This window comes from Protopterus annectens, chromosome 6.part1 (assembly GCF_019279795.1).
Source record: "Protopterus annectens isolate FY-2018-M chromosome 6.part1, PAN1.0, whole genome shotgun sequence".
NCBI lineage: Eukaryota > Metazoa > Chordata > Ceratodontiformes > Protopteridae > Protopterus > Protopterus annectens.
Window position 1 is genome coordinate 136,218,732 of NC_056738.1, and position 27,069 is coordinate 136,245,800.

Here is a 27,069-nt window from a genome sequence, read left to right on the forward strand (position 1 = left end):
TAGCCTCCCTATTGTATAAATGCAGTCAAGTGATAAGGAACTACTGCAGCTCAAATACATCTTTGCTTCTCTGTATAAGACACTTAACCATCATTAATTTAAAGTAATATTTCAATCCTAAGAAATAAAGTTGGCATAATAACATAACACAACCTGCTGTGATATTTGTATTACATCATGGAAAGTCAAAATTAAAAACACACATCTACAGTCTTTCAGTGCTCCAGGAAATATTTTTAAAAAATCTGTTTTATTCTTTGCCTGAAAACAACTGAGACTTTTTTCCTCAGAGCAGATAAAAAGTCTGAAAGCTACTCTTACTGTGGTGGACATGACTACCACCACAGGTAGCCAACTGGGGTGGGGAATGAGGCCCATAATCAATTTTACGAGAATCTGGGGCCTGATGTGGATGTAGGGCCTTAAATGGTTATTATCAGAAGGGCATCAAAATGAAGGCTGTATATTAATGCGTTTCTAATGAACCTCTATATATTATTTTAATTTAATATACTTATAAAATGTATATAAAATTAAAAGACTTGCCTTTTGAGATGTGCCATGAGATACCTTAATGTTTCACAGTGTGCTGGTGGGAGTATCTTCAGTGCTTCATGGAGCTCCTCTAACTGTTCATCTGCATCAGTGATCTCTGAAACAAAAAACAACAAATTAGCCATACTGGCATAAAAAAGTGATTCCTTATTGATGAGTAGTGGTATCACTCCTGTATTACCTACATCACTGGTTCCATATCTGGCAGTCATTCCTATGGAGGAATGGTGTCATCATCTGCACTAAGACTGCTTATCACTGGTCAGGTTCTCATCAGTGAATGCCATGCTAAAACCTTCATCATCAATTCAATAGCAAAACAAGTACATATGGATTAACTACAAAGTACACAGTTACTCAAAGACTTACACATCAGCAGGAAAAAACAAATCCCACAAACACAGAAAGATTGGACTTGGAATTAAATAAAGAGTAACAAATCCTCAGATACCCAAGGGATTAATTACAAAATTACCAGACAGTTTATTAATTATGCAGAATTTAAATCAGCAAAAGAAACAGCAGCAGTATGCTAGATTAACAAATTAGAATGTATCATAAGAATTAATAATGTGTTGATATGAAATGGAATCTTTGCCTAGGCCAGAGCATTGTCTCTCTCTCTCTCTCTCTTTCGGCTTTCCCAGGTACGGGTCGCCATAGCGGATCACCTTGTCTGCTCATGATTGGCAGTGGAGTTTTTACGGTGTCGAGTTGCCAGCCCGGCACCCAACCTTCCACAGAAGGCACACACATGCACGCACTCACGCCTAGGGCCAATTTTAGCATGTCCAATCCACTTGCAGCATGTCTTTGGGGATGTGGGAGGAAACCGGAGCACCCGGAGGAAACCCACATCACCACGGGGAGGACATGCAGACTCCGCACAGAAGACACCCCAGCTGAAGATCGAACTGGAGAGCCTCTTGCTGTGAGGTGACAACGCTAGAGCCAGAGCATTGTAAATGTATATTACGGGTGTGTGCATGTATATATAAATATATATATATATATATATATATATATATATATATATATATATATATATACACACACACACATCTATATATGGGTCTAGGACACATGCTCGACTAGCATATGTCTGAATCACAAAACATCGAACATACATACACAAAAGCGCTTAACATCGAAAAGCACTTCCGTGTATGTGTAGTTCAAAAAAAAAAAACTATGTTTCTGCAGGGGGGCTTTGCCCCTGCACCCCCCTACTTTATTATTCTCACTCCAAGATTGCACTACAGTGGGGAAAAGGGAATTTTCCCTTACCCGCACTGTAGTCCGATCTACAAAAGAGGCACACATACACGGAAGCGCTTGTTGATGTTAAGCGCTTTCAAGTATGTGTGTTCGATGTTTTGTGATTCGGACATATGCTAGTCGAGCATGTGTCTATAAATATATATATATATATATATATATATATATATATATATATATTACACACACCCATATATGTCTGTGTGTGTGTGTGTGTGTGTGTGTATATATATATATATATATATATATATATATATATATATATATATATATATATATATACATACATACATACATATCTATATATATTTGGGAGCCCTTCATTTGTTTGAACTTTCAAATGTTCGAAACTCATATGGCGACACCATATGAGCAAAATTTGAAAGGCCGACAAATGATAGCGGAGATCCCGCTACAGTCCGGGACTGGGAGATTCCCCTTTCCTGCATTGTAGTGCAATCTCGGAGTGAGAATAAATTTAAGTAGCAGGGGATGTGGGGGGGTGCAGGGGGGCTATCCCCCCTGCATAACACAGTTTTACTGTGTTTACAGGTAGGTAACTGGTGCTATTTCTGGATGTCGGTCTTTTGGAATGTTGATTATATGATGTCGGCCATATGAAAGTCGGCATTCTGACCGGTCGATATTCTGAAGTAGACCCATATATATATATATATATATATATATATATATATATATATATATATATAAAATATGTTTGTGTAGGTTTGTGTGTGTATTCATGTATTTATATCACATTGTTACTTAAGTCACAGTCCACTGAAAATGTCTAAGCAAATTGTCCCACAAATCTTGAGGATGTGTTTTAACACAGGTGCTGCAGTGGTGGTGGCTATTTTTGTCTAATGTACTACAAGCAGTCAGTGCACAGTAGCTCAACGATTTAGGATTCACATTACAGTACTTTACAAAAGCCCACTCTTTTTTTTTTTTAACTGAAACAATGTTAACTTAACAATTAAAAAGTGGAGACAACTGCCTATGCAAGTATGATAAAAAATGGTGGTGCAGCTTTTTATAACGATACTAATGTTAGCGCTATGGCAGTCATACTGTATGCTATCACAGTGAGTACAGCTGTACTAATGAAAGACTTACAAAACTACATCATCTCAGAGTGTCTAATCTGTCTGCAAAACACATAACATTGCAGTGTATCCTGAAGGAGACTAACATTTACTGCTTTAGCAGAATTAAGTAGACTAAAAGTTTATTTTAATTGGAATTCCCAGAATTAGAAGGCTGATTATTAAACCCAATTGTGAATTACAAGTGTTGAAAACCACACTGCATAATCAAAACTAATAATAACAATAAGATTTAAAAATGTAAAAGACTGGTGAATCTATTTTGTCAGGTTTATTTTTAACCAGGACAGTGTCAGAAATGTGCAACAGCTGCTTCTGAATTATAATCCTCATTGGCAAGGGAGCGCACGAGCAAAGGGTTCATGTCTAAGAAAGTATCACATTACAAACCTTTACCAACATCATTTTGCAATCCTTTTGAAAACTGGTATACTATAGACATATCAGCTCAAGAGCAGCATGTGAACACTGTCCTAACTTTGTTCCAGCAGAGGTATGGTGCAGGAGAAATATGAAGCAGAATGCATTATTCAGAAAATCTAATGTCTACGAGTACGTGCCCTAGAAGATCAGGAGTAAACTACATAGTTATTTCTTTAATTACATTGTTAACAAGAGACAGCTGTCAATGTAGATAAAGACGTCTGGCACACAAAACAATGCTACAGTATGGCTCTATGAATTAAGAGGGATATACATGCTTTTGTTTCCTCCCACATTCTAAAGACATGCAGCAGGTGGATTGGACACTCTAAATTGGCCTTAAGTGCGAGCATGTGTGAGAGTGAATTACCAGGGCTGGGTTAGCCACTTGGCGGTGTAAACCCTGGCCCGAGATGATTGTCACTGTTGAAGTGACACCCCGACCCCATGTGCAAAAATGGGAAAAAGGGGTTGAGGATGGATGGATGGTGCACACAAAGCTTATTCATGTAAGAGTCGTAAGACAGAATACATAGGCGCTGAATCCACAAATATCAAACCTACAATTCACCTTCTATAAACAAAGAAAAAGTATTTTTGCAAATGGACAAACCCTTCTGCACAACCCACATGTGAGATTTCATCCTTACACCCACTTAGTTAATTATATTAATTTACATGTCCAGAAATTATGGAGAAAGATGAACACTTTGCTGCAGAAAAAGCAAACTAAACTGCATTTACCATTAGAATCTAGCTAAACATCCACCAAACACAAATACTGAATAAAAATTCACATAAATTATAGAAAAAGACTCTCAATACAAAAATATTGAACCACAGTTCCCAAAATGCACTACAAAGCACTTTGAATGCAGCCTAATTTCTGGAAAATGACTCTCAATATGCCAGTGAAGCTAGACTTGATTAAAATATGTGCGTCCAAATCCTACTGTGTTACCAGTTCTCTGCCAGTGCCAAACTTTTTTCAATAATTTGCTAACCAAATAAACTGTATATAAACATTATGGAAAGAATACAAGGTGACCATAAATACAGAGCACAGCAAAAGTCTGTAAATTTTACTCATCCGCATTTTTACTTTTTACATTAGACCAGAGTACAAACTGGGACACCAGTTAATAAAAATGATTTGTTTTGCATGTCAAGGATAGTCAGCTATCTGATTTGCTGTTGGGAGATTATTAAGAGATTCTAAGTCCTGTGGAAGGATGGCTGGCTATCCACGAACACATCTGAAATCATGGTATAAGCTTTCTGGTACCTTGTTAAACAAGCCAGATCAACATGATAATAATTTTAAGAGCAACATGATAAAGGATTGAGAGTCTACAAAAAAGTTCCTCTTCAAGCATGCAAACTACCTGAATAATGTATGTTTTTGTTAGACTTTTCCCACTCCAATTTAATTACGCTCCTTGTCTCCCAACTTTCTGCATTCTACAGTTTGTCCACTACAGGGAAAAGCAGGGATAATATCAGTTACTATTCTTAAGTGTGCTTTAGGTGTGCTGCCCACTTTCATTTATGTATGCATGGCGATTTTTCCGATGTCAGATGGAAGTGAGTTATGGACCACATCCCATAAATGATGATATACTTTAGATTTTGACAATAAAGAGTGGAGGTATGTGAGTCCTGACATCAGGATCTATCTCATCAGTCCATATGGAGCTGCAATGCCAGTCTAACTCCCAAAACAATGACAAACATGGCCAAACACCATGTCTTCTCTACTGCACAGCTAATTTTCTAGTGTAGCTCCCAAAATGTAATAGGCATGCTATGTATCTAAACGTAATCCTTCCCATGATCGAGGATGGTGTATGGTTGAAAAACAATCTCTTCTTTTCCTACACTTGCCATCCGGTATCAAAAGGCTCATCAGAGCTCTTCGAGTAGATAAAAGTGGAACAGAATGAGGTAAAACAAATTAACAAGGTTGTTCCACTTGGATATGCAACAAGAAATGGCAGCACTATTGAATATCTTAACCGATATGGCAAAATGCATATTTTTAGCAAAATTCTCTGACCAATTCATATAACAGCTGCATATTACTAAAATGATAGCATTCAGTCAGTGACTAAAGACAAGTAGTAAGAAATACTACCAACTAAAATGCTTTGAACTCATGAGTTTCACTTCCCTAACAATTTTGCAGGAAATTTTCTGTTGTCATACTGCCTTTTTTTAGCCCTCTTTATATTCAGAAAAAATATATACATGAAAATAAAAAAAAAATGAGAAGGTGACTTTAAATGTCAACGTCAAAAAAGGATGTTAAAACCTGTGCTGCTATTGAAATTTATGAAACCTGGTCAAAAGATTAGAATTCACAGTGAATTCTATTTTGTAAGTATAACCAACTGAGGAAAATGGCTACAAAAGCAAAAAGCACATGATAAAACACAACAAAAGAAGTTAACATCAACTACTATATAACTAAAAACCTAAATGTAAACTATTTACACTATGAACAGCACTATATACAGTAAAGTAGTATGTTTAATATGATAAGAAAGAGAAGATTTCTTCTTGTTTAAATAAAGAGTAAACCTTAAGGATACATTTGTGTGTGTGTGTGTGTGTGTGTGTGTGTGTGTGTGTGTGTGTGTAGATATATATATATATATAAAATACACACACACACACACATAGATATTGCTTATAGAACAGAAATTAAGTTTAATAATGTTGAGTGAAGCCAAGATAATAGCTACTCTAAAGGTCTGGCGAATGTTAAGACATTTGCTAAAGTTTGTCAGTTGTTTAAATTATTCTTATTTATTTATTTTTCATTGATTGTATAGTACACTGATTACTACAGACAATTTGCAAGCACAGCCTGGGTGAACAGATAAAGAAAACAGAACAAATTCACAAATGCAGAGCATTCACATAAGGTAGATAATCCCACAGACAATTGATAGAATATTGATTATTTTAGATGATGATTCCTAGATGCTATTTAAATATTTATAACTATGTAGTAGAAATAATTATAAATTATTCCAATTTAAAGATTTAAGATTTAGCCAATTCTGAGAAGTATGCAATTTAAGTAAGGTAAAATAGATTAAAAACTAATATCATCTTCATGAGCTATGGAAAAAGGAGTATGGTGGATAGCTAGCTGCCATGTAATACCACTTATTTCAGGGATGATTAATTACATATTAGAACTTAATTTACGCCATACTTTTCAGGATATTTACAATTCCAAAAGATGTGCAAAATGTCTGCATTATCTGATCCACAGTCATTGCAAATGCTGGTCTGAGAAGAAAAACAGTTAGACAGCAATTAGGCCAATCACAGTAAGTGGCCAGTACTTTATTTTCATGTCATGAAAGCTCCTGCATATAGAATAAATAAAGTTCATGTTGAGTTGCTATGATTAGCTCCTTCAAGTTGGTATCATCTGATTTTGAAAGCTGATTTTGTAGAATAGTTTGCTTATTTTAAGGCTGTTTTTGTTTATTTTTCTTTTTTATAATATGTAGCTTTACTATTACTAATGAGAATGTCTCTAATTTAAGCATTTAGGGCAGTCCATCTGATATCCAGTTTTGTATCTTACTTGTATATTTGATCATAAATGTAACTTAATAATTTCAGAATTTCTAACTTAACCCCTTCTGATTCTTATAAGTTAGGATTCAAATTCCATCTCTAATAATGATTTTCTTTAGTAAAGTTATAAATTAAGTCAATTTGGGAGTGATCTGAAATAGTTTGAATAAAAAAAATCAATTCGGGAGTAAGAAAAATAATAGTAAATAAAAACACCACCAGTAGAAAAAAGGCTGCGAGCAGATACAAAGCCAGTATATGAAAAAAGATAAAGTACAATTTCTGCTCACAGTCAAACCAGGCTGCAGTTCCACATAAAATTGATTGTTACACGTCTTTTCAGACCTTCCAAGCTTAAAAAATCCAAACTGTGTCTCTTCAGACTTTCAAATCCTTTAGTAACATATAAGCAGCATCCACAGGAATAAATATATCCAAACTCAATTCTGTGGACGAATAAAAAACTTTCTTTATTAATATCCACAGTTGGTTGGTGGATCAATAACAGAGTTCCAATCTCCTCCAATTACAACATAATGATCTTTAATATTAGATAAGTTAAATGTTTTCAAAATGAAAGTCTGATTGAAGCACGGGGCATACAGATTCAATAAAGTAACAGGTTTGTCTAAGTAAATTCAGCAATTATGCAACATCATGTTCTTTTAGGATCTGATGCAGAGTTGGTAATTTTGCTATCAATGATATTTTTAACTACAATTGCGACTCCGAGTTTATTTGTAGATGATCTGGCTGCAGCAATATGCTTTATCCATTTTTGTGTTTCCCATTGTGAGGTTTTTAGTATTCTTAGTTTTTCTTTTAGAATTCACATCACAAAATACAGGGAATACCTCATTTTTAGTGTTACAAATTCAATGGGAAAGATGTCAATGCCTCAGTATTTGTAAAACAACACCTAAACTCTGACAGCAAATAAAGAACTCTGAGCTAGAAACTGGTCATAAAATAATGAGCATCAGTGGTACTGAATATAATGACAGAAGTCTGTCATACATAGTCTATGTCTCCTACAGAGCATAAGGATTTACTAAATCCTGGGAAGGAAAATCAATGAAAATACAATCTTTATTGGGGATTCTAATTATTCAAACACTGGATGGGGGAAAGTATTCCACATTAAATAAATATGCCTAGATATTAATTATGTTAAAAATATTCTAGAAGAATAATACAAAAACCCTACAAGGGGTGGCAATACTTTAGATTTAATAGTGACAAACCAAGGGTCTTTGTATTCTCATTCACGGTTATGTCCTTTAAAATTAACACAGATTGAGGCACAATCAATATTCAGTCTAAGAGTAAAATCAGTCTTAGTATCAAGGGAAACTATAATGCAGGAAACGAAACTTAAGAAAAGAGTCTGTGATACTGAACTCAATAATTTTCATAAATTAAAACATACTGCTATGAATGAGTGTTATGATATTACTAATGTCTGGATTTCTGAGCACATTCTAAGACAGATAGACAGTCAGCAAAAATATAAAAAAATGGTGGAACGACAAAGTTAATTATATGACACTAAAAGAGGTATGACTTACCTTATAAAATTACCCTCATAAAGCAAATAGAAATTAAATAAAATATAAAAAGTTTTTACTTTTATCATCAACTCTGCTGGATCTAACTATGAACTTGGCTTGATCTCAAAGGCTGAATTCAACTTGGTATTATTTAATTATACCAGAAAGGTGAAATGAAAAAAAAATGCAAGTGTAGCATGTAACATTTTATCAATAAACAATGAAGGGATTATTCAGCTCAAAGAGACAGCAAATGTACAGCAGAACTTTTCTGTGAAAATGTCACAATAACCAAAGACATGTCAGACAACTACAAAGACAGGGGAAGACATCCTTCTCTAACTATAAATATGACAATGGCTGACACAAATAAAACTGAGCTCAACTTCTATGGATCCAGATAACATAACCCAGGGGTTTCTTATGAAACAAAAGAAAACTGAACTAAACCCATTCTACCCATGTCAAGCAAATTGTTAACAGATGGATATGGCTCTGATATGAGTCAAATGACTGTACTGTTATCAGATTACAAAGTGTTGGGGGGGTCAAATCAGCCTCAAACAATTTTAATCACATCATATAAGGGAATAACTGAAAGATTAAAATCATTAAATGCTAATTCAAATGTAATTCAGTGATAAAAACAGGGTACAACAAACTGAGTGGAGGTTGTCTATCCTGTGGTGGGTTATGAATCACGTCCCACAAGGATCTATCCTAAGCCACTTCTTCTGAACTATTCTTCTGAGATATGAAAATGGGCTATGGACAACCAAACCTGATGATAGCTGCTAAATGGGTAACACAATTCTTCAGTAAAAGATGCCTAAGTTCCCTGGTTTACAAAAAACATTTATGATGCAATAGTTACGATGTCACCTTTAATGTCAATAAATGTAGTATCGTGCGATATGGCAAAAAAATTACACATTAATTATGATTACAAAGAAAATGTTCAAATCTTCAAAAAGTAATCATCATTGGTCACATAAATAATATGGTAAGTAATTTGAACTTTGACAAGCATTTATGTATCAAATTCAGAAAAGCATATTCAGCGGTTCTACTATAAAGAATAATCATAGGACATGATCTCATGTACTATAATAATTCAAGAGACACGCACACAGGTATTTGCAACATAAGCAAATGTGACAAATAATGAAAACCAGTTATACACAAGGATGAAAAGCCTCTTGTCCTCTATACCACCTTACTGTATTATTCATATCTCAGGGTCAGAGTACCTCAGAGAAAGAGGGATCTCCAACAGCCTGCAAGGTCAACCCCTCATGAAACAAAATAAATTGCATGTGATTCAACATACACAAGCTTTTATGGCTTAGCAATTGTGATATGACTTCAGGGTATTCTATGTAAACCTTATTCTGTAGCACACGCAAGTCTAAATAGCAAAGCTCCATTACAATTATTGCACCTTTGTATGCCTTCACTGCACTGACCCATTAATGAATGCACTGCTGCATTCTGTAACCTGACATAACTTAAATAGGTACAATTCCTTATTAAAAATCACTAGAGTTGGAAAACTATTCAGATAGGTATTGAAGATTTATTATAGTCTTATTTGTTGGCATAATGGTTAAGATGTTTACCTTACAATCACAAGGTGCAGGGTTTGATTCTCACTTGGGGCAACTGGCTAGGCTTAAAAGGGCCCACATGGGCAGTTAGCCTAGTAGTAACCTATGAACCTAAAGTATGCAACAAAATATAGATTTAGGAAGTGCTACATAGGCAGTTTTATACCCCAAGTAGACTTCAAAGAATTTTTTCCACAGATACACAGCAACTGACTGAGGTGTGATGGGAAAGAGATGGGTACTTGACAACATGTTTTTAAGAATGTAATATGCTGGTAGATTTTTAAAAAAATTCCTGTAGAGGGTATTTTGACAGAAATCACGTGGGAGGAAATTATTTTAAGGAAATTATTCATTTGAGCTGGGATATAGAGACTGTATTTTCTACACATTGTAGGTTCCTATTAATTTTAATGTAGTTGGCTGTTGGCTGTCAAAAACAATTACTAGAAAACTGGCATCAAAAATCTCAACCAAACAGAAAAGAATTACTGAATGTTGTAAAGAAGAGGATAAAAGAAATCCAGGTGTGAAGTTAATAAAAGGAGGTAAAATATTTATTATATTGTGTTTCTTTTTGGTTAGTCAGAGATGACATCTGCCTGGCCAATAAAAAAAATGTCTCATCTGGTTGTATTTGAAAATCTACACCTGGGAAACACAAGTATATGGGATAACATCAGATTGGGGAATATAATACTAAAAATAAACTTCAAAATAAAAAAAAAATCATGTCAGGTACATTCTACAGCACTTTCCAGTTTTTATAAAATAAGCTTCCTTCTTCAGTCAGAAGTTGTCATTTGATAACTTCATTCAAAAATAATCCTGACATAGCAGCACAGAAGTATGGAAATCAAGCTTTTTGAAATCTGCTGGTTAGTTTATATTAACTAGTGAGAAACAAGGTCCCACAACATATTTTGCAGAGTGGCCTCTTACAACTCTTGGCACAATATGGATTTGTTCTGAAAATCTGAGTAAAGATCCATGATGTGATGACAACCTGATTAATCATCAAACCTCCAAACAATTTATGCTATAAGCAACAACATATACAATGCAAGCAGTCTAGGACAGTCTTCAAAAGCTTCAAAAATACAATAAGTAAATAATAAAAAGTAATAATGCTTCCTTTATGTTGCACCTAGAAAACTTTAACTGGTTGAGGGTAATATTATTTATTTTGATTGTGTTTAGAAAGTTTAAAATTCTTACTTCATATGGATGAATGATGTGTTTCCATCTACATTCATGCAAACTCGCCATAAAACTGAATTACTTAAATGCATGTCTGTAAAATGTGCAATAGCAATTGATAATTTTCCAGGACAGAGAAACAGATTAATGAATGAACTGTTCATATCTATGGGTGAAGAATCTGTTTATTCCCTGGGTTTTATGCAGAGTACATTAAAAATCCTGATACATGCCAAGGAGTGTATTTTCCTTATTGCTGTGGGCTGTTTTTGTAATATAGCCTTGCATTCTCTGGAAGGTAATGGCTATTGATGGAACTCTGGATATTCAACTTATCCCCTTTTGTGTTCATCCATATCCTGTTGTTTCCTATTAATGTGGTATGATTGTAACATCTGTAGGTTATAAAGGAAAGGGCACGGGCTAAGTGCAGATGGAAGGCACATCTTCATGAGAATGAACTTGCTATGAATGCACATTATTCCATACAACATCAGATGATCTCCAAGAAGAACAAGGCAAGGCAAATTATTTTGTGTTAGGATATCTCTGCTACATTTGTTCAGGTGCAGGTCTACTTTAGAACACCGAAAACTCAAAATGTCGATCGCTCACGAGTGAATAATTAGGAAGTCGATGTTGGTTTTTTGGGATCGCGACCCAGGTGCACTCTTCTAAGTGGTCACTAGGCTGACATGTTTGACTTGTCTGTCCACAAGTTTTTTTCCTCTGCTGACTGGGAGTAGACTGCATAATTTATCCCTTCCCTGGGGGATTTCAATCAACATGGCAGAATCTTGATTAGGTAATCCTTAGACTTTTACTGATTTGACATCTATTACGTTGCCTATGAACAGACCAAAATGCTGGTTTCAAATGCATAGCCAAAGTATTGTGGTCTGGGCTCTGGGCCTGTCAGACTTATGGCATTTTCTCTGTAATCTCTCTTGCCTCACACATTTTAGATTGCCAGATCTTTTTTGATGGTTCATTGCTTTCCAACTGTTTTAAAAGAGACCTTGTCTGCTCCCATCTTGAATATACCATATGTTAATCCTGGCAGTCTTGAGAATTATCTCTCAGTGTCCAACCTCCATTTCTTGATAATGTCACAGAGAAAGTTATGTGCAGTTCCATTGCTATTTAACATTTTATAGTCTGTTTAACCCTTGAGAGTCTGTATTTAGCTCAAGGCATAGCAATCAGACACCCTCATCATGGTTATAAATTACATTTTAGTGGCAAGGAATAAACTCTTCCATGCCATCTTTTTGGTTCTCCTTGAACACTGGGATGAATAGGACATGAGGGATCGAGCTTGCTCAAGTGACTGCCTACTTATTGGAGTCTTATCTATATATATATATTATTTAAGATAGCATTTTGAGAACTGTCCAGCTGACCTCATTTTACCTATGCTTCAAACCCTAATTAGACAAGTTATGTTTTTTAAGTAATTTAAGCTCCTCTTGATCTAAATTTATACAGTGTCACTTTCATGAATCATCGACCAAACAGTATCTAGGAATAAATACCAGGGAATATGTTCAGAAGGTAAATGAAGTAAAAAGTAAATATTCAGAAAATGGTTTTGAAATTGCATAAACTGTACATTTGTTAGCAAAGTCAGGATAATACAGATGAAATAAATATAGCCCATCTGGTAGCCTTCATTTTGTGTTGCATTTCTAAACTAAGCAAACATTAGGTACATCAGTACTGACAAAGATTTGCTAAACAGAATGGAAACTAAACTTATCCTGACACAAAGATCCACTGTGCCCTGGTCTGTACTAAAAAGTTATACCATTACAACATACAGTATTCCTTAAAGTTAGACAGTTTGAAAGAAAAGACAAATCTAACTCTTACTTAATTGTAGTGCAAAAAAAAAAAAGAAGCAATGTTGTAAACAGCAGGTCTTTTCTGAATGAAAATCAAAGCAGATTTCTTTAAGACCAAAATAAACGCATATCAGGTTGGGTTAAAAAAGACATCATTGCTAGGAAATGCAAATCTCAGGCTTCTTATACTACACAAAAACTGTGTGCAATTAAGGGAATTATTCTGCGAGCAATAAAATATGGTTCTGACAAAAATTAGCTGAGCTTACATGCTGTTTTAATTAACTATTTATACACACATAGCTGTGTATACAAGTCTGTAATTAATTTATTCCCCACAGCACTGAAATATATTTATAACTAATTATTTGCCATTTTGTGTACTGCATGTGCAGTGTGCCTTCTTGAAACTGAGCTTGCTCAAGCGACTTTAATCATATTCCTGACTCATTATCTTGAATAAAAATGATTATTATAATTTTGTGTTTTCCAGTTGAAGCTACAATTGCCTGTTAAGATCAGTCACCTGCTGGGACACAGTCCCTGCAGACAAAGGATGAACAAAGTATTACAATATTAGATTTTCTTAGGACAGTAACAATAAGAAATATAAACAATTCTGCCATATGCTAAAGGAATAAGGAGATAGTGAGTCAGAGAAGAGTATTTTTAATGTTCACAAGATGAAAAGAACAGAGGGAGGTAAAATTTCCTCTCTTCACAAAATTAAACCCATCAAAGCCTGTTAAGTATGATATTGTTGGATGTTGAACTTCTGAGTGATGCAGTTTACCACTTTAACAATGCCTCTGATATTAATTAGAAGCTGCTTTATCAACACATATCTCAACTTCTGACAGCTTTAGGTAAATAACTCTGCAAAGAATTATACTGCAAATAGCCTTTTACACTCTGCTAACAAGTATAATACAGAAGGCTGGAAGGCAAAAAATAGTAAGGATTGAATTATGGTGTCTAGTGCATACCTTACAATTGTGTCCCGCAGGGTTACTTTTTCCCCTTTTCCAGGAAGTATGGTCTCTCACGAACCAGGATGCTAGGATTACAGGTGTATGCCACACACCCGGCATACTGCCATATTAACACATGCAGCCTCCACTGGCCATGCAATGGGAAGTCCTCTGTTTATTCAGGAGCCAGCACATTGAAAGGACATTTTGTGAGGATCACTCTCTACTTCAAAAGGGTCAAAATTCTGAAGTTACTATACTTAAGCAGGAGGCATTAGGGAATGTGGATAACAGCCCCCTGTCCAAAAACTTAGAAATATTCCAGTCTTTATGGGGCAAACGCAATGAAATTGTTTTTCCTCAAAAAGCCAGCTCTTGATAAAATAGAGAAAATCCAATGAATTGCTATGTGCATGCAGACTAATAGTTTGATCAAATTTCTGGAAAAGAATATGCATTATTGGTGGCATGACTGTGAACAGAGTTGTGTCAAACATTGTGTATGAGCTGGTAAACTGAGATGTTTCTAGAGGTGAAGGATATGTCACTGCCATCTCAAAGGCCAACAGTTTTTAATAATGTAAATATATGATTCATAAAAATGTATAACATTGTACAATAGCCTAATTCTCTAAGGTATCATAACTAGTTAAATGCTGGTTTGTATTCCAAGTATCTATCTACTGGGCAGCATGTTTCATTTGATCTAAAACACAAAAGCACTGAGAAACACTGTCAGAAATTATCTAAAACACATTTCAATGAAAATTCAAATTACTGAAACACAAATGACAGAAAGTTTCATATACTCTAAATAAACTGGGCAAGACCCCCTGCATCCTCATCTTCTTGCTTAAATTTACTAATTCCACAGTCACACAACCACAGAGGAAACAGAAAGCTCCTCACAAAATAAATAACTTCATGGAGGTGCAACATGACTCTGGCTATCGCCAAGGTACAATTATGAATCAACACTAATTTGCATTGCAATATCTATGACCCAAAACCACAGCAGAAGCAATTGCCTTACACATTTTTCTATCAAATGTGGCTCCATCTTTTGTGTTTTCTATGAAATATTTTTATAGCAATTGTGATCATTTTTTTTTGACAAAATGTATTTTATGTCTAATGACACATACACCCCTACTGGAACAAACTGTAAATAAGTATTGCCTGATACTCCAAAATCCCTCTGTTTACTCCTTTTCCCTACACAAAGAAAAAAAAAACATATTTATCTTTTCTTCATGCTGGAATAATGATGACTCTCAGGCTCAATGAATTAGGCATACAGCTGTACATTTATCCCAAAACTGTACATTACTTTCAAAGTGTTAGTTAGATATATGAACCCAATGAGCCTGTTTCTTTCATACATTTAAATGCTGCTTTTTAAAATGTATTTCTAGGAAATAGGTATGTCAGGATCCATCAGGGCAGAACCATGAATGGTATTAGGAGTGTAAGAAGTTTAACAGGTAGCATACTTGCCCTTAGTGCTGGCAGTACAGAAGGTTATGGGTTCTATTTCTACCCCATCTACTGCACACCTGAGTGCCCAGCCTTTGGATGAGATGTTAAACTTGAGGCCCTATTTGCTTGAGTTGGTGGTAGTTCGGGTGGATGTAAAAGATCCCACAGCACTTATTGAAAAAAGGATAGTGTACGTTTCCTGGTGTCCTGGACAACTTTCCCTAGTCAGTATGGATACCAGCTTGGGTCTCCCCTGAAGAGAGGACACTGGCCTTATGGGACTAACCTGATCAATAAAAGAATAAACAAAAAAATGAGATGTATCAAATTAATTTGCTCAATGTAGAAGTAATATATACGTTCTGTAACTGTATGAAACATTGGCTGTTCTGCTTAACAAACAAGACATTATGACTACAATAACAACTGTGGAATCATATTTTTACCATGTTTAAATACAGACACACACACACACTAAAATACATACATTTAACTACAATGAAAACATGTAACATCGACACTATATATAATCATGCACAATACCTCAAACATCCATTCATCCAAGAATATACTATATCAAACACCACACAGTGCAAAATAAACTAAAATAAAAAAACAAACATACATCAGTTACAAAAATACACCAAACAATGGTTACATTACCCATTGAATTATGACCATTCACGCTCATCTACAAATCATGCAAACAAACAAACAAGACAAGCCTTACAATCTCCCCATCCCAGCTTTATGTTGGGGCTCTGGCAACACATCACCTAACTGTGACAATGGAAGTCCACCAAAAGCATGCCATAGTCCACATAACAACAGGCAACTATAGAACACACCAACCATGATCTCAGTGGGTTGTGACAGCTTCACGACCCATGGGCAAGATAAGCCTGCAATCAAAAGAAGTATTTTATACATATACACTAACAGGCATTTGCATGTGTACTTTCTAAATGTGGAAGCCACCCTTCCTATTGTAACCCTTAGGAACATCTATACGTCACCTATATGTCAATTATGCTGATTTTAGACTTGTGCATCAGTGGTAACCATTTCAGTGCTTTAGTCATTTTTAATTACCTTGAATTACTGACATCCTTACTGATTCAGTAAAATATTAGACAATGACGACAGATAATTTTAAACAGTGTGGAAAACTGTGGTTTGTATATACCAATGTAATTCTCAACCTTAGTTTGATTCTAAAGTTGTATAGCTTTTAATAATTCAATGACTGACACTGCTGTATGACTTGGCTAGTCAAATAATCACATATTTTGTAATCTTTAAAGCCTACAAGAAATTAACAGATATGCTCTTATTATAATGCTTAATCTACAAAGAGACCCTTCTTGTCGGGACCTCTGACTCTGACTGGGTTAATCTTAATCTTCAATCACAATTCAATATTTTTCTCAGAATATTGCATACTTAAAATATGTGTTCTTGGTGCCAGTGATGTCACATGATGACTACTCAGGTATGCCTAGACCTTGAGTCGGCCAGCTCAGCACTTGTCATTGGATGGGTACAGTTCCTGTAAATCAAGGCATAATAATTAAGATATGGTATCTGCACTGCTAACAAGTAATATAAAAAATATGTAACTTCCTAAGAAACAGGGGAACGTCTAACAGGTGAGTCTAGATGTTGGGGCCATTTTGGCCATCATAGGAGATGGTGCAGGAGAATCAGGACTCGTCAAGCAAGGCCCCCTTGCTCTTTGTTGTGTCCACTGCAGATTGACTTAAAAAAGTACAAGCTTGGGCCTTTGAATGGGATGGATTTAAAGCAGGAAACCACCATGGGGAGGAGGTGTGCAAGCAACACTAGGACCAGATATTAGGCACTATCTGGAAGTACAGACATACCACAGGAAGTTCAAATCTTGGAGTCATAGTTGAAACGATAGCATTAGCAGAAGATATGAACAGCAGATTATGTGGTCAAGGCATAAACACCTGCAAAAGAGAATTCCTTGAAGCAAGCACTAGAAGCAGTAACCCTCCCTTTCAATACAAGCCCTTGGCCACAGGATTTTTCAATATGTGATTGAAAGAAAAAGATGATGCAGTTGCAATATCCCTTCCCTCTCCCATGTAATGGGAACAATCAGCTGTTTGGTATTCATATATTAATGCACCCACTTAAGGTAAAAATCTAAGTTGATGCTGAACATCCAGCATCTAAAGGTCAACTCTCTCTCTCTTTCTCTCTCCTGGTTTTTGCCCTGCTAAACAAAAAGACTTGAACTGAATGATTCATGGGGAATTTAAAAACACTTTCATGAGGAAATCTAAATTGGTTCTAAGGGGCAACCAGACCTTATGTAAAATTAAATATGTTTCCCGACAAATAATGGATTGTAGCTTTAAAATCCTACGGCTGACAATCACATGACAGTGTTTTAAGAATTTACCTCTGCTCAATCAGTTGGTAAAAATCAAGAAGAGAAAAGCCTACCAATAAGAATCTCAGATTGCATGGAAGGGAAAAGTTCTTTAAAAGAAAATAGAAATGCAGCACTTTTATTGAGAATCGACTGAACAGCATGTGCTAAGCCACAATCCTGTCCTCCACAAGGTCATGATGGGCAAAAATAGCCGACACTTGCCCCAAGGCTGGGGAATAACAGACACCCAAATTGAGAAAGTTCTTACATTACATCAGAAGAGTATACAAACTAACTGATTGGGGTAACACAGGGTATTGGTCTACCCAAATAGAGAACTGTTCATTCACTTGGAGTTACAAGCCTGCTGAATGGTAAGCTTCCCAACACCCTCAATCACTTCTGAAACTCCCGTTGGAAGATCCACTGGGAGCAATGTTTCTGGATCATGGGACAGCCCTGTTTAGGAAAGGGAGGATTTATTTTACCTCAGGGTAACTGAATACCTGAAACTACACCTTTCCTGGTCACAAAAGGGTGATAAGAACTAGTTTTGTTTTTACTTTCGTAAACTTTGCCAGTGATGCCTGAGATCAGTAGGAAGACATATATGCAAGTCCCATGGAGTAATGAAGCTGCTGCCTGCAGCCAGCTAACAGACTGCTTCCTCACCTGATAAGAATGCAAACTGGAAGAGATAACTGCTTGTGTTCAACTCAACTATTCTGAACTCCTCAACCAATGTTTTTCACAGGAGATCCTTAGTAGACCAGTTTTTAAGTGTGCATCAGTAATGATTCACTCACTTTAAGAAAGCTCCCTTTACTTCAGGTTTCTGCAACCATGAGGTTTATGTATAAGTTTGGGGGAGTGGGTGGATACAGAGGTCATGTTCACTGAAAAAAAAATACTTCTTTTTTTTCTATTGAGCTGAATTCTGGACCAGTTTTGTTCTTATGTGAGTGGCAACTTGAGGAGTCATAGTAAAAGTGTCACCAGGTATGTCAGCTACTAGCATGGGGATGTATGATTGCATATCCCCGTGCTTGTTTAGATCCCACATGGCAAATTATCTGACAGAATGAGTAGAGGCCATGGAAGAAGTTGCATTACTGGGGCACTCAGGATGAGGAAAACTGCTCCAAGTGCAAAATGGCTGATATGGAGCCCACTCTCTGGGGGTGGGGGGTATGACCTTCTAGATGAGCAGAAAGTACAGCTGTGTAAGTAAATTTACCATAACAGTAGATGTTTGAATAGATCACTGCTGTAGTAGCATTAAACTATATGGGATATCCTGCCAAGTTTTAGATCTACAAGCTAGTTTCCAAAGCTTAATGGCACCTTCCACAAGCCACAGACACTGCACTGCATGAGGGAAATAGGATAAACTTAGTGATTAGAGTGCCAAAATCTTCCACACTTTTTTGCATCCAAAGAAGGAGGCTACACCCTTGATAAATGGAATGCATACCAATAAAAATCCAACACCATAAAAATAGGGTGAATGGAGGGAGTGACCAACTAATGCAGAAGTGATCTATCTGAACATCTACTTCTATGGTAAGTTTATTTACACATCTGTCTAATGCTCATCATTACATCACTGCTGCAGTAGTCTTAAGCTATCAGTTTCAGAGCTTAGAAAGTGTGGGGGTGAGCATATGAATCAGTATCCAGGAGCCCCTGGAACCACTGGACCTATAAAAAATGTAAATTATGATGTTGGTAAAGATAAGTGCAGAATACCAAACTGTTGCCACTAGAAAATTTCTAGAGACTATGTCTTTATGATAAGTCATATAAGTAGCAAGAACTGTGGAAGAATGGGTTTTGCTTTTTCCTAGAAGCAACTTGTCATTGTAAAAATTATAACAGGCAATAGCATAAGGCAACATTTAGAAATTGTCTCTTTAGACACCGTTTGTCCCCTTTTCTTACCTTTGTAGGAGACAAACAGCTGATTGATACTACTGAAGGTTTTAGCCATGTCAGGGTAGTATTTCAGTTGCTTAAGGACAATCCGAGTAAATAACATTCTTTCTCCCTTACTTAAGGTTCTGTAAAGGAAAAAAAAACAAGGAAATGAAAAGCCTGGCTAAGAAAAGCCTGACATGATCTTTGGTATGTCTCACAAAATAACCCTTTCTTTAGAATAAATGAGATAGGGATGTCTCACCATAAAAGCTAGTGACTCGCATCCTCTTCTAGCAAAAGTTAGAGCAATGATTTTTTTTACAAGTCTACTTTGATATTTTTATATTTATATTTTTATTTATTTATATTTTGAGTCTATTTTACAAGACAACAACTTCAGATCAGCCTCATGAGCAGGTTCCAAGATTTTGAACACAAAATTAAGATCCCAAGAGGAAGCCACAAGTGTACTAGACAGGCAGATATGTAAAACCCTTTTTTCAAAAACTGCTTCACTTGAAAATGGGAAAAAAATGGGTTGGGGATCACAGGGATGACGTGGAGATGGCTGAGAGGTGAATCTTGACAGATGAGTAAGAAAGGTTGAGGGAAAATAATGCACACAAACACTATACAACCACTGTCATTTGAACCTTAAAAGGGGCCTGATTCTTGGAATGACCTTACTTGAAAATCTTTTCCATGTGTCCATCTATCATTTTCTAGTAGCAGCTTTCTTTGCCTCGCTTATTACCTGTAGTATGTCCTCAGAAAAAAAGTGTCTAAAAGGTCTCAAGATTCTATCATCCAGGCAGTCAACAGAAGAAATTGGAGGTTGGGGTGTATCAAACAACCCCTTTCTTGTGTAAGTACATTTTGTGAAGAAGATTGTGATAATTGCCCTTGGCCACCTTCCAAAGAAGAAAGGACCACAGTTGCCTGGGTCAAAAGAGAGCCACTACATTTATCCTTGGGGAATCCTGAATCTTTTAAAGAACCCTAGTTATCAAAGGGTGGAAGAACATACAGGCTATACTCCCATTCATGGCAATGAAAAAGCATCTAATTTCTAAGCCTGCACATGAAGTCCAAGAGCAGAATTTCTGTCTGTTGTAGCTGAAGGCAAGCATATCTATTCAAGAAATTTCCCACAGCCGGACCAATGCATGTAAGACCCCTGGGTTCAACTTACATTCCTGAGGGAATACTCAGCTTGTTCACAACAATGTTTTGCTCTGAGGAAATGCAATAATCTATAAAAGGGTGTTGGACCTCATTAGCCCCTATTTAATTACATATCACATCACTATGATGCTGTCTGTGAATACTAGCAGAGGGCTGGAGACAACAGATGGCTCGGTTACAGACTGAGTAGGATCTGGAAACAAACTACTGAATTTGTCATGCCCAAGGAATCTTGAAAATAGTAAAGGCTAGAAAATCTATGATTTTGAAAGAGCTCCAGGCAAATAGCACATTTGACTGGAAAACCTCAGAAACTGCTTCTAGCAACATTCCAGTTGTCCTGAGGGGGAAAACTATCATATGGGATGAGTTTAGAAGACATCCCAGAAAAAAAATCTATACTGAGAGAAACAAAAAGAAAATATTTTTTCAATATTCATCTAAATTCCAGGCTGAAAAATAGTACACTTGTGTAAAATCTTACCATAACAGTAGATGTCCTTGTTTTCACTGTTGCAAAATTTTTAATATAAGGGATGTCTTGTCCTGGGCAGCCCTATGCTCGGCCAGTGTACATTAAATTAAAAGATCTTGTTTGAGACGTACATCACATTTACGCTCCCCGCACAGAGCACAGGGCATAAAAAGGACATATGGACACAACTACACAGAATTAGCTTGCCCCAGTAGAGAACAAGTATCATAGGACACATTAATCCAGAAGGAACTAACCAGAAGGAAAAAATGCAGAAGAAACAAGAGGGGGTTGGAAGGAGGGAGCGAATACTGCAACAGTGAAGAGAAGGACAGCTACTGTTATGGTAAGATTACATACAATTGTACTATGTCCTTCTATGTCACCGTTGCAGTATTCCTAAATATAAAGGAGAGTAAAAAAAGCTCAAGAAACAGAATGGGAGGTGGAAGTCCTCAACAAACCTACATAACATGTTCTCAGCAAAACCTGCTTTGGCCCTAGAAACTGTATCCAACTTATAATGCTTAATAAAGGTATGCACTGAAGAGCAAGTAGCAGGCTCTAGGATGAAAGTAGTGTCCAATCCCTTGAAGAAGGCACCAGAAGAGGCAACAGCCCAAGTAGAATGAAATGAGCTCTAACAGAAGCAGATAGAGACTTGTCATGAAAAGAATAACACAAATTAAATAGCCTTAGAAATCCAGGAGGAGATAGTTTGCTTAGAAACAGCCAAACCCAAAGACTGGAGATGAAAGGAAAGAAAAAGCTGATCAGACTTACAAATAGCCCTAGTTTTATCCAAATAGTACAGGAGTTTTCTGTGTAAATCCAAGGTATGCAGCAACCTCTCAGTAGCAGACTGAGAAGAAGGGAAAAAGGAAAGGAGTTGTACCCACTGATTTAAGGACAACTCATTCACCTCAATGGGCATAAAAGAAGGATTAGTACAAACGGACACCCTGTCCCTGTGAAAAAAACAATAAAGGAGGAATGGCCATAAGGGCCTGGAACTCAGAAACATTCTGAGCAGAAGTAAGAGCCAGCAACAAAACAGTCTTCCAGGTACAATGCTGCAAAGAAGCAGAATCTGCAGGCTCAAAAGGAACCTGAATCAATTTCTCCAAAACAAAATTAAGGTCCTAAGGAGGAAGAATAGGCTTTTTTGGAGGTCTAATATGCAGGACACCTTTAAAAAATTGTTTGACCTCAAAATAAGAAATCAAAAGAAGAGTCAAGGGCAGACAACCAGAAATGGCTGACAGATGGGCCTTTACAGAAGAATAGGCAAAGCCACAATGGAGCAATTCACATAAATAAGAGAGGATCAAAGGGACCCCCACTGAAAAAGGATCCTGGTTAGGAGCATGACACCAGACCAAAAACCTCTTCCATTTGGACATATAATATTTTCTGACTGAGGATTTCCTTGCCTCCTGCAAAACTCAGAGCATGTCCTCAGAAAAGAGGTGCCAGAAAAGGATTAAAACCCTATCACCCACAATGGACAAGTGGGGATGGATCATTGGTTTATGGATGAGACACCCTTTGTTCTGTGTGAGGACATCCAACTTGTGATGATTGCCCCTAGCCAGATGCATTAAGAGGGGAAACCAGTGCTGTTGTGAACAAAAGAGAGTCATTAGCAAGATTTTTGGGAAGTCCAGCTGAATCTTCTGCAGGACTTGTGGAAGTAGAGGAAGATGAGACAAAGTATAAATCTACCTCTCTTTCCATGGAAATGATAGGATGCCTTAACAGGCCAGATGGCATGGCACTCTGGAGCAGAAGATAGGAAGTTGTCTGTTTAGAGGGGAGGCAAAAAGATCTACCCGAGGAATACCCCACCGATGGACAATATCCAGAAACACATCTCTGTGAAGCATCTATTCATGAGTCCATGTTTTGGACCTGCTCAGAGCACCTACCACAAGATTGTGCTCTGACAGCCTGAAGAGTTAACTGACAACTGAGAGCCACTTCCCAAGCCTGAAGCATAATCTTGCAGAGGTGTTAAAATTCCATGCCCCCTTGCTTGTTGACATACCACACAACTGTAGTGTTGTCTGTGTACACCATCAAGGGGCCCGGAGATAACATAGGATGAAAAGCCTGAAGGGCCAGAATTAGAACCCTCATCTCTTTGATGTTGATATGGTCTGACTGCTGATGGGAAGGCCAAAGACCCTGAACTTTCAGGTGAGCAAGAGATGCACCCCACTCCATGTCCGAGGCATCGGTGAACATCTTTTGAGAAGGAACAGGAGGCTGAAAAGGCCAGCCTGGGTTGAATCTACCACTCAAATTCCTACTTAAGACAGGGAAGGAGAGGTACCCTGAAAGTCAGAGGGTGATGATGCTGCAGCCAAACTGACTTGAGGTACCACTGAAGTTTCTGCATGTGCAGTCTGGCAAGAGGAAGCATCGGAATAGAAGAGGCCATGAATCCCAGGGCCAGAAGAAATGCCCTGGCTGGCATGGCTGTCAGGGGAAGACGAGACTGAAAGAAGGTTGTCACTGTCAAAACCTTTGTAGGTGGAAGAGAGACCAACATAGGCACTGTCTGAATCCTGCATCCCAAATACAAGTGATCCTGAGAGGGAGTCAGGACGGACTTTTGGAAGTTGATAGTAAACCCCAGACCCTGAAGAAGAGAGATGGTGAACTGCAGATCTTGCAACAATCGACTGGAAGAACGCACCTGAAGCAACAGGTCATCTAGATAAGGAACAATCTGATTGCTTTGGAGAATGCAGAAGTTAATCACAGGAGCTAGGCATGTTTTGAATACCCTTGGGGCAGCAGAGAGGCCAAAGGGCAAAGCAGCGAATTGAAAATTAGAGGAAGATTCAGAGAAACATAAAAACTTCCTGAAGAGAGGGTGAACAGGGACATGAAGGTAAGATCTTTTCAGTTCCAGGGACACCAAAAAAGCCCTGGGTAATAAAAGAGGAAACAGAGTTTGAAGAGTAAGCATTAAAAAAGAAAGGATCTTGAGAAAGGTGTTGAGCTGGGAGAGATACAAAATAGGTCTCCAAGTGCCCTCTTTTCGAGGAACCAGGAACATCGTGGGATAAAAACCCCATCCCACTTTGGAAGGGAGGACAGGTTGAATGGTCCCGTGGTTCAACAGGGACTACAAAACGTCTGGAAAATGAGAAAGCATCTCTGGAAGAGGGTGAGGAATCCCTAAAAAAGTAGGGAGAGATTTCCATACCATGAAGTAACCATGACAGATGATGGAAAGAACCCAAGAGTCTGAAGTGATGAGACACCAATGTGGTAGGCAAAGGGAGAGACGAAGGGACAAAGTAACCTGTGCTAAAAGCATGGGGGTGGAGGCAAATTGTCAAAGAGAAGCAGGCTTATCAGATAAGGGAGGCTTCTGGGCCACAGAAATCTGAGAAGCATTAGCAGAGATGGGGCCCCACCTCCCACTACTTCTTGCCCTTAGAGACCTGGCAGGTTGCCTGCGAACAAAAGCAGACCTACAAGGATAATTCCTCTGAAACTTAGGGCTAGGAGAGACAGAAATATGTTTAAAGTCTTGCAAGGCTTTGCCTTTCTCTTGAAGAGACTTAAACAAGTCAGCAGCAGCACACCCAAAATGATGTGTATTATCCAAAGGATCATTCAACAACCTGGCTTTAATATCCTCAGGAAAAGACAGGAGATAAAGCCAGGAATAATGTTGCATGATGGACCCAAAAGATGCATCCTTAGAAGATGCATCAGCAGCATCATAGCTACACTTAATAGAGTGGCGAGCCACTTGAGAAGCAGAACCCAAAAAAGATATGGCAGAGGATTTGCCATCAGAATCAGGGAGGGTAGAGGTAACCTGATTAGCCTGATCAACAAGGCCAGAGTATACATGGTCATATGGGTCTGATAATTAATAGTCCTAAAGGCCAATGTAGAAGTGTTAACCTTCTTGCCAATCCTCTACACTGCCTTGCTATCCTTATCTGAAGGCAAATGTTTAGAAGGCTTGTCAGAAGAGACTGACACCACAACAGGATCAGCAGGACATTTAAATAAAAAGAGAGAATCTTCAGGAACCTTGTAAAACCTATCAGGTTTCATAGGAGCAGGAGGTTGAGAATCAGGAGACTGAAAAGCAGCAATGAAAATATCTAGCAAGGCAGCCAACACAGGAGGAACTGCCAAAGGTTTAGGGGTATCCACCTGAAGCAACTTTTAACAACTCCTTTGAATATCTGACACTTGAGAAGAATCTCACATAAAGAATTACATCATCCTAGCAATTGTGCCACCAAAGGAGAATTCTTCAAAAGGAGACTCAGGGTTAACAGACTCCTCATCATGGGAACAGTAATCCACAGGTGAAGGTATATGAGAAAAACAGGACAAATAACCCTCACCAGACAGGGAATTATCCTCCGAAAAATCTGGTTCCCTAAACCATTTAGAAGAGATTGAGGTCCAAGGAGAAGCAGGGACTGAAACCCTTTGAGGAGGCTTCAGGACCATTAAGGCAGAGAATAAGCCCGGAGTAAACTCCTCTTCCCTTTGAAGGATCATAGGAGAAACTGAAACATGCTTCAGCTTTTGTCTTTTGTTAGAGGGGACATCAGTTCTAACAAATACCAGAGGGTCCGACCCATGGCAAGATTCTAGAAGGAACCCGGGACCGCCTCCCTAACCAATATCTGCGGAATCACTCTAGGACCCTCTGAGATAAGCAACTGTGGTTCCCCCTCAATGTCCAGAGCACATGCCTGCAAAGAATCAGAGGACATGTGAAAAGACAGATCCAGGACGGCCTCTGCAGGGTCGTGGCACAGGAATCCAATATAAACACCAAATGGCCTACAGAGCTATCACCTGCTTCTACAGGGATGTCTGGTGGAGGCTGGAGAGCTAAATAATCTGGACAGAAATAGTAGTTTATTGGCCGTTTGGGCAGTTTTTTCCATCTCTTTCAACTTTCTGGTTTAAAAGCCTGCATTTGCATTTGTTTCTCATCTTTCCTTTAACTAGTCTAGTCCAGACACAGACTTGCTGTATCCAGGACTGTTTGTAAGCTTCTGAGCCCCCCCAAGCCTTTCTGTGTTGGAGGGAAGCCTTCTAGCTTGTCAGTGATAGTGGTAAGCACTAGGTAGCCTATCTACCACAAGAGGAGTGCTTTCTGGCCCAGAAATTATAGCTTATTGGCATTTGGGCAATATCTTTCAACTTTCTGGTTGAAAAGCCTGTATTTGAGCTTCTTTGCTGCCTTTCCTGTAACTAGTCTAGTCCAGATATAGATTTGCTGTATCCAGGACTGTTTGTAAGCTTCTGAGTGTTGCCAAAGTCTGCTCTTCAATTTTTCCCTTAGATCTGCTAGTTTTCTCCTCTCTTGCACATTTACTAGCTTATTAGTCTAGCACTTTACCAGACTTCTTGTAGCAATTATTGTAGCACACAAAAATGTGCTACCAGCACTAAACATTCTACAAGGAAACAGCTCCA

At 37.6% G+C, this 27,069-nt stretch overlaps 1 protein-coding gene across 4 annotated transcripts in view; it reads right to left on the reverse strand.

The window, feature by feature from the left end:
• The window catches only part of CHN1 (chimerin 1), a 1,979,161-nt gene that overhangs the window by 50,745 nt on the left and 1,901,347 nt on the right, over positions 1-27,069 (reverse strand). For all 4 annotated transcript variants that reach the window (XM_044075564.1, XM_044075565.1, XM_044075562.1 and 1 more), the window contains one exon: positions 547-652. In XM_044075564.1, coding sequence (XP_043931499.1) covers positions 547-652 — 106 coding nt within the window. The remainder of the gene's footprint in view (positions 1-546; positions 653-27,069) is intronic.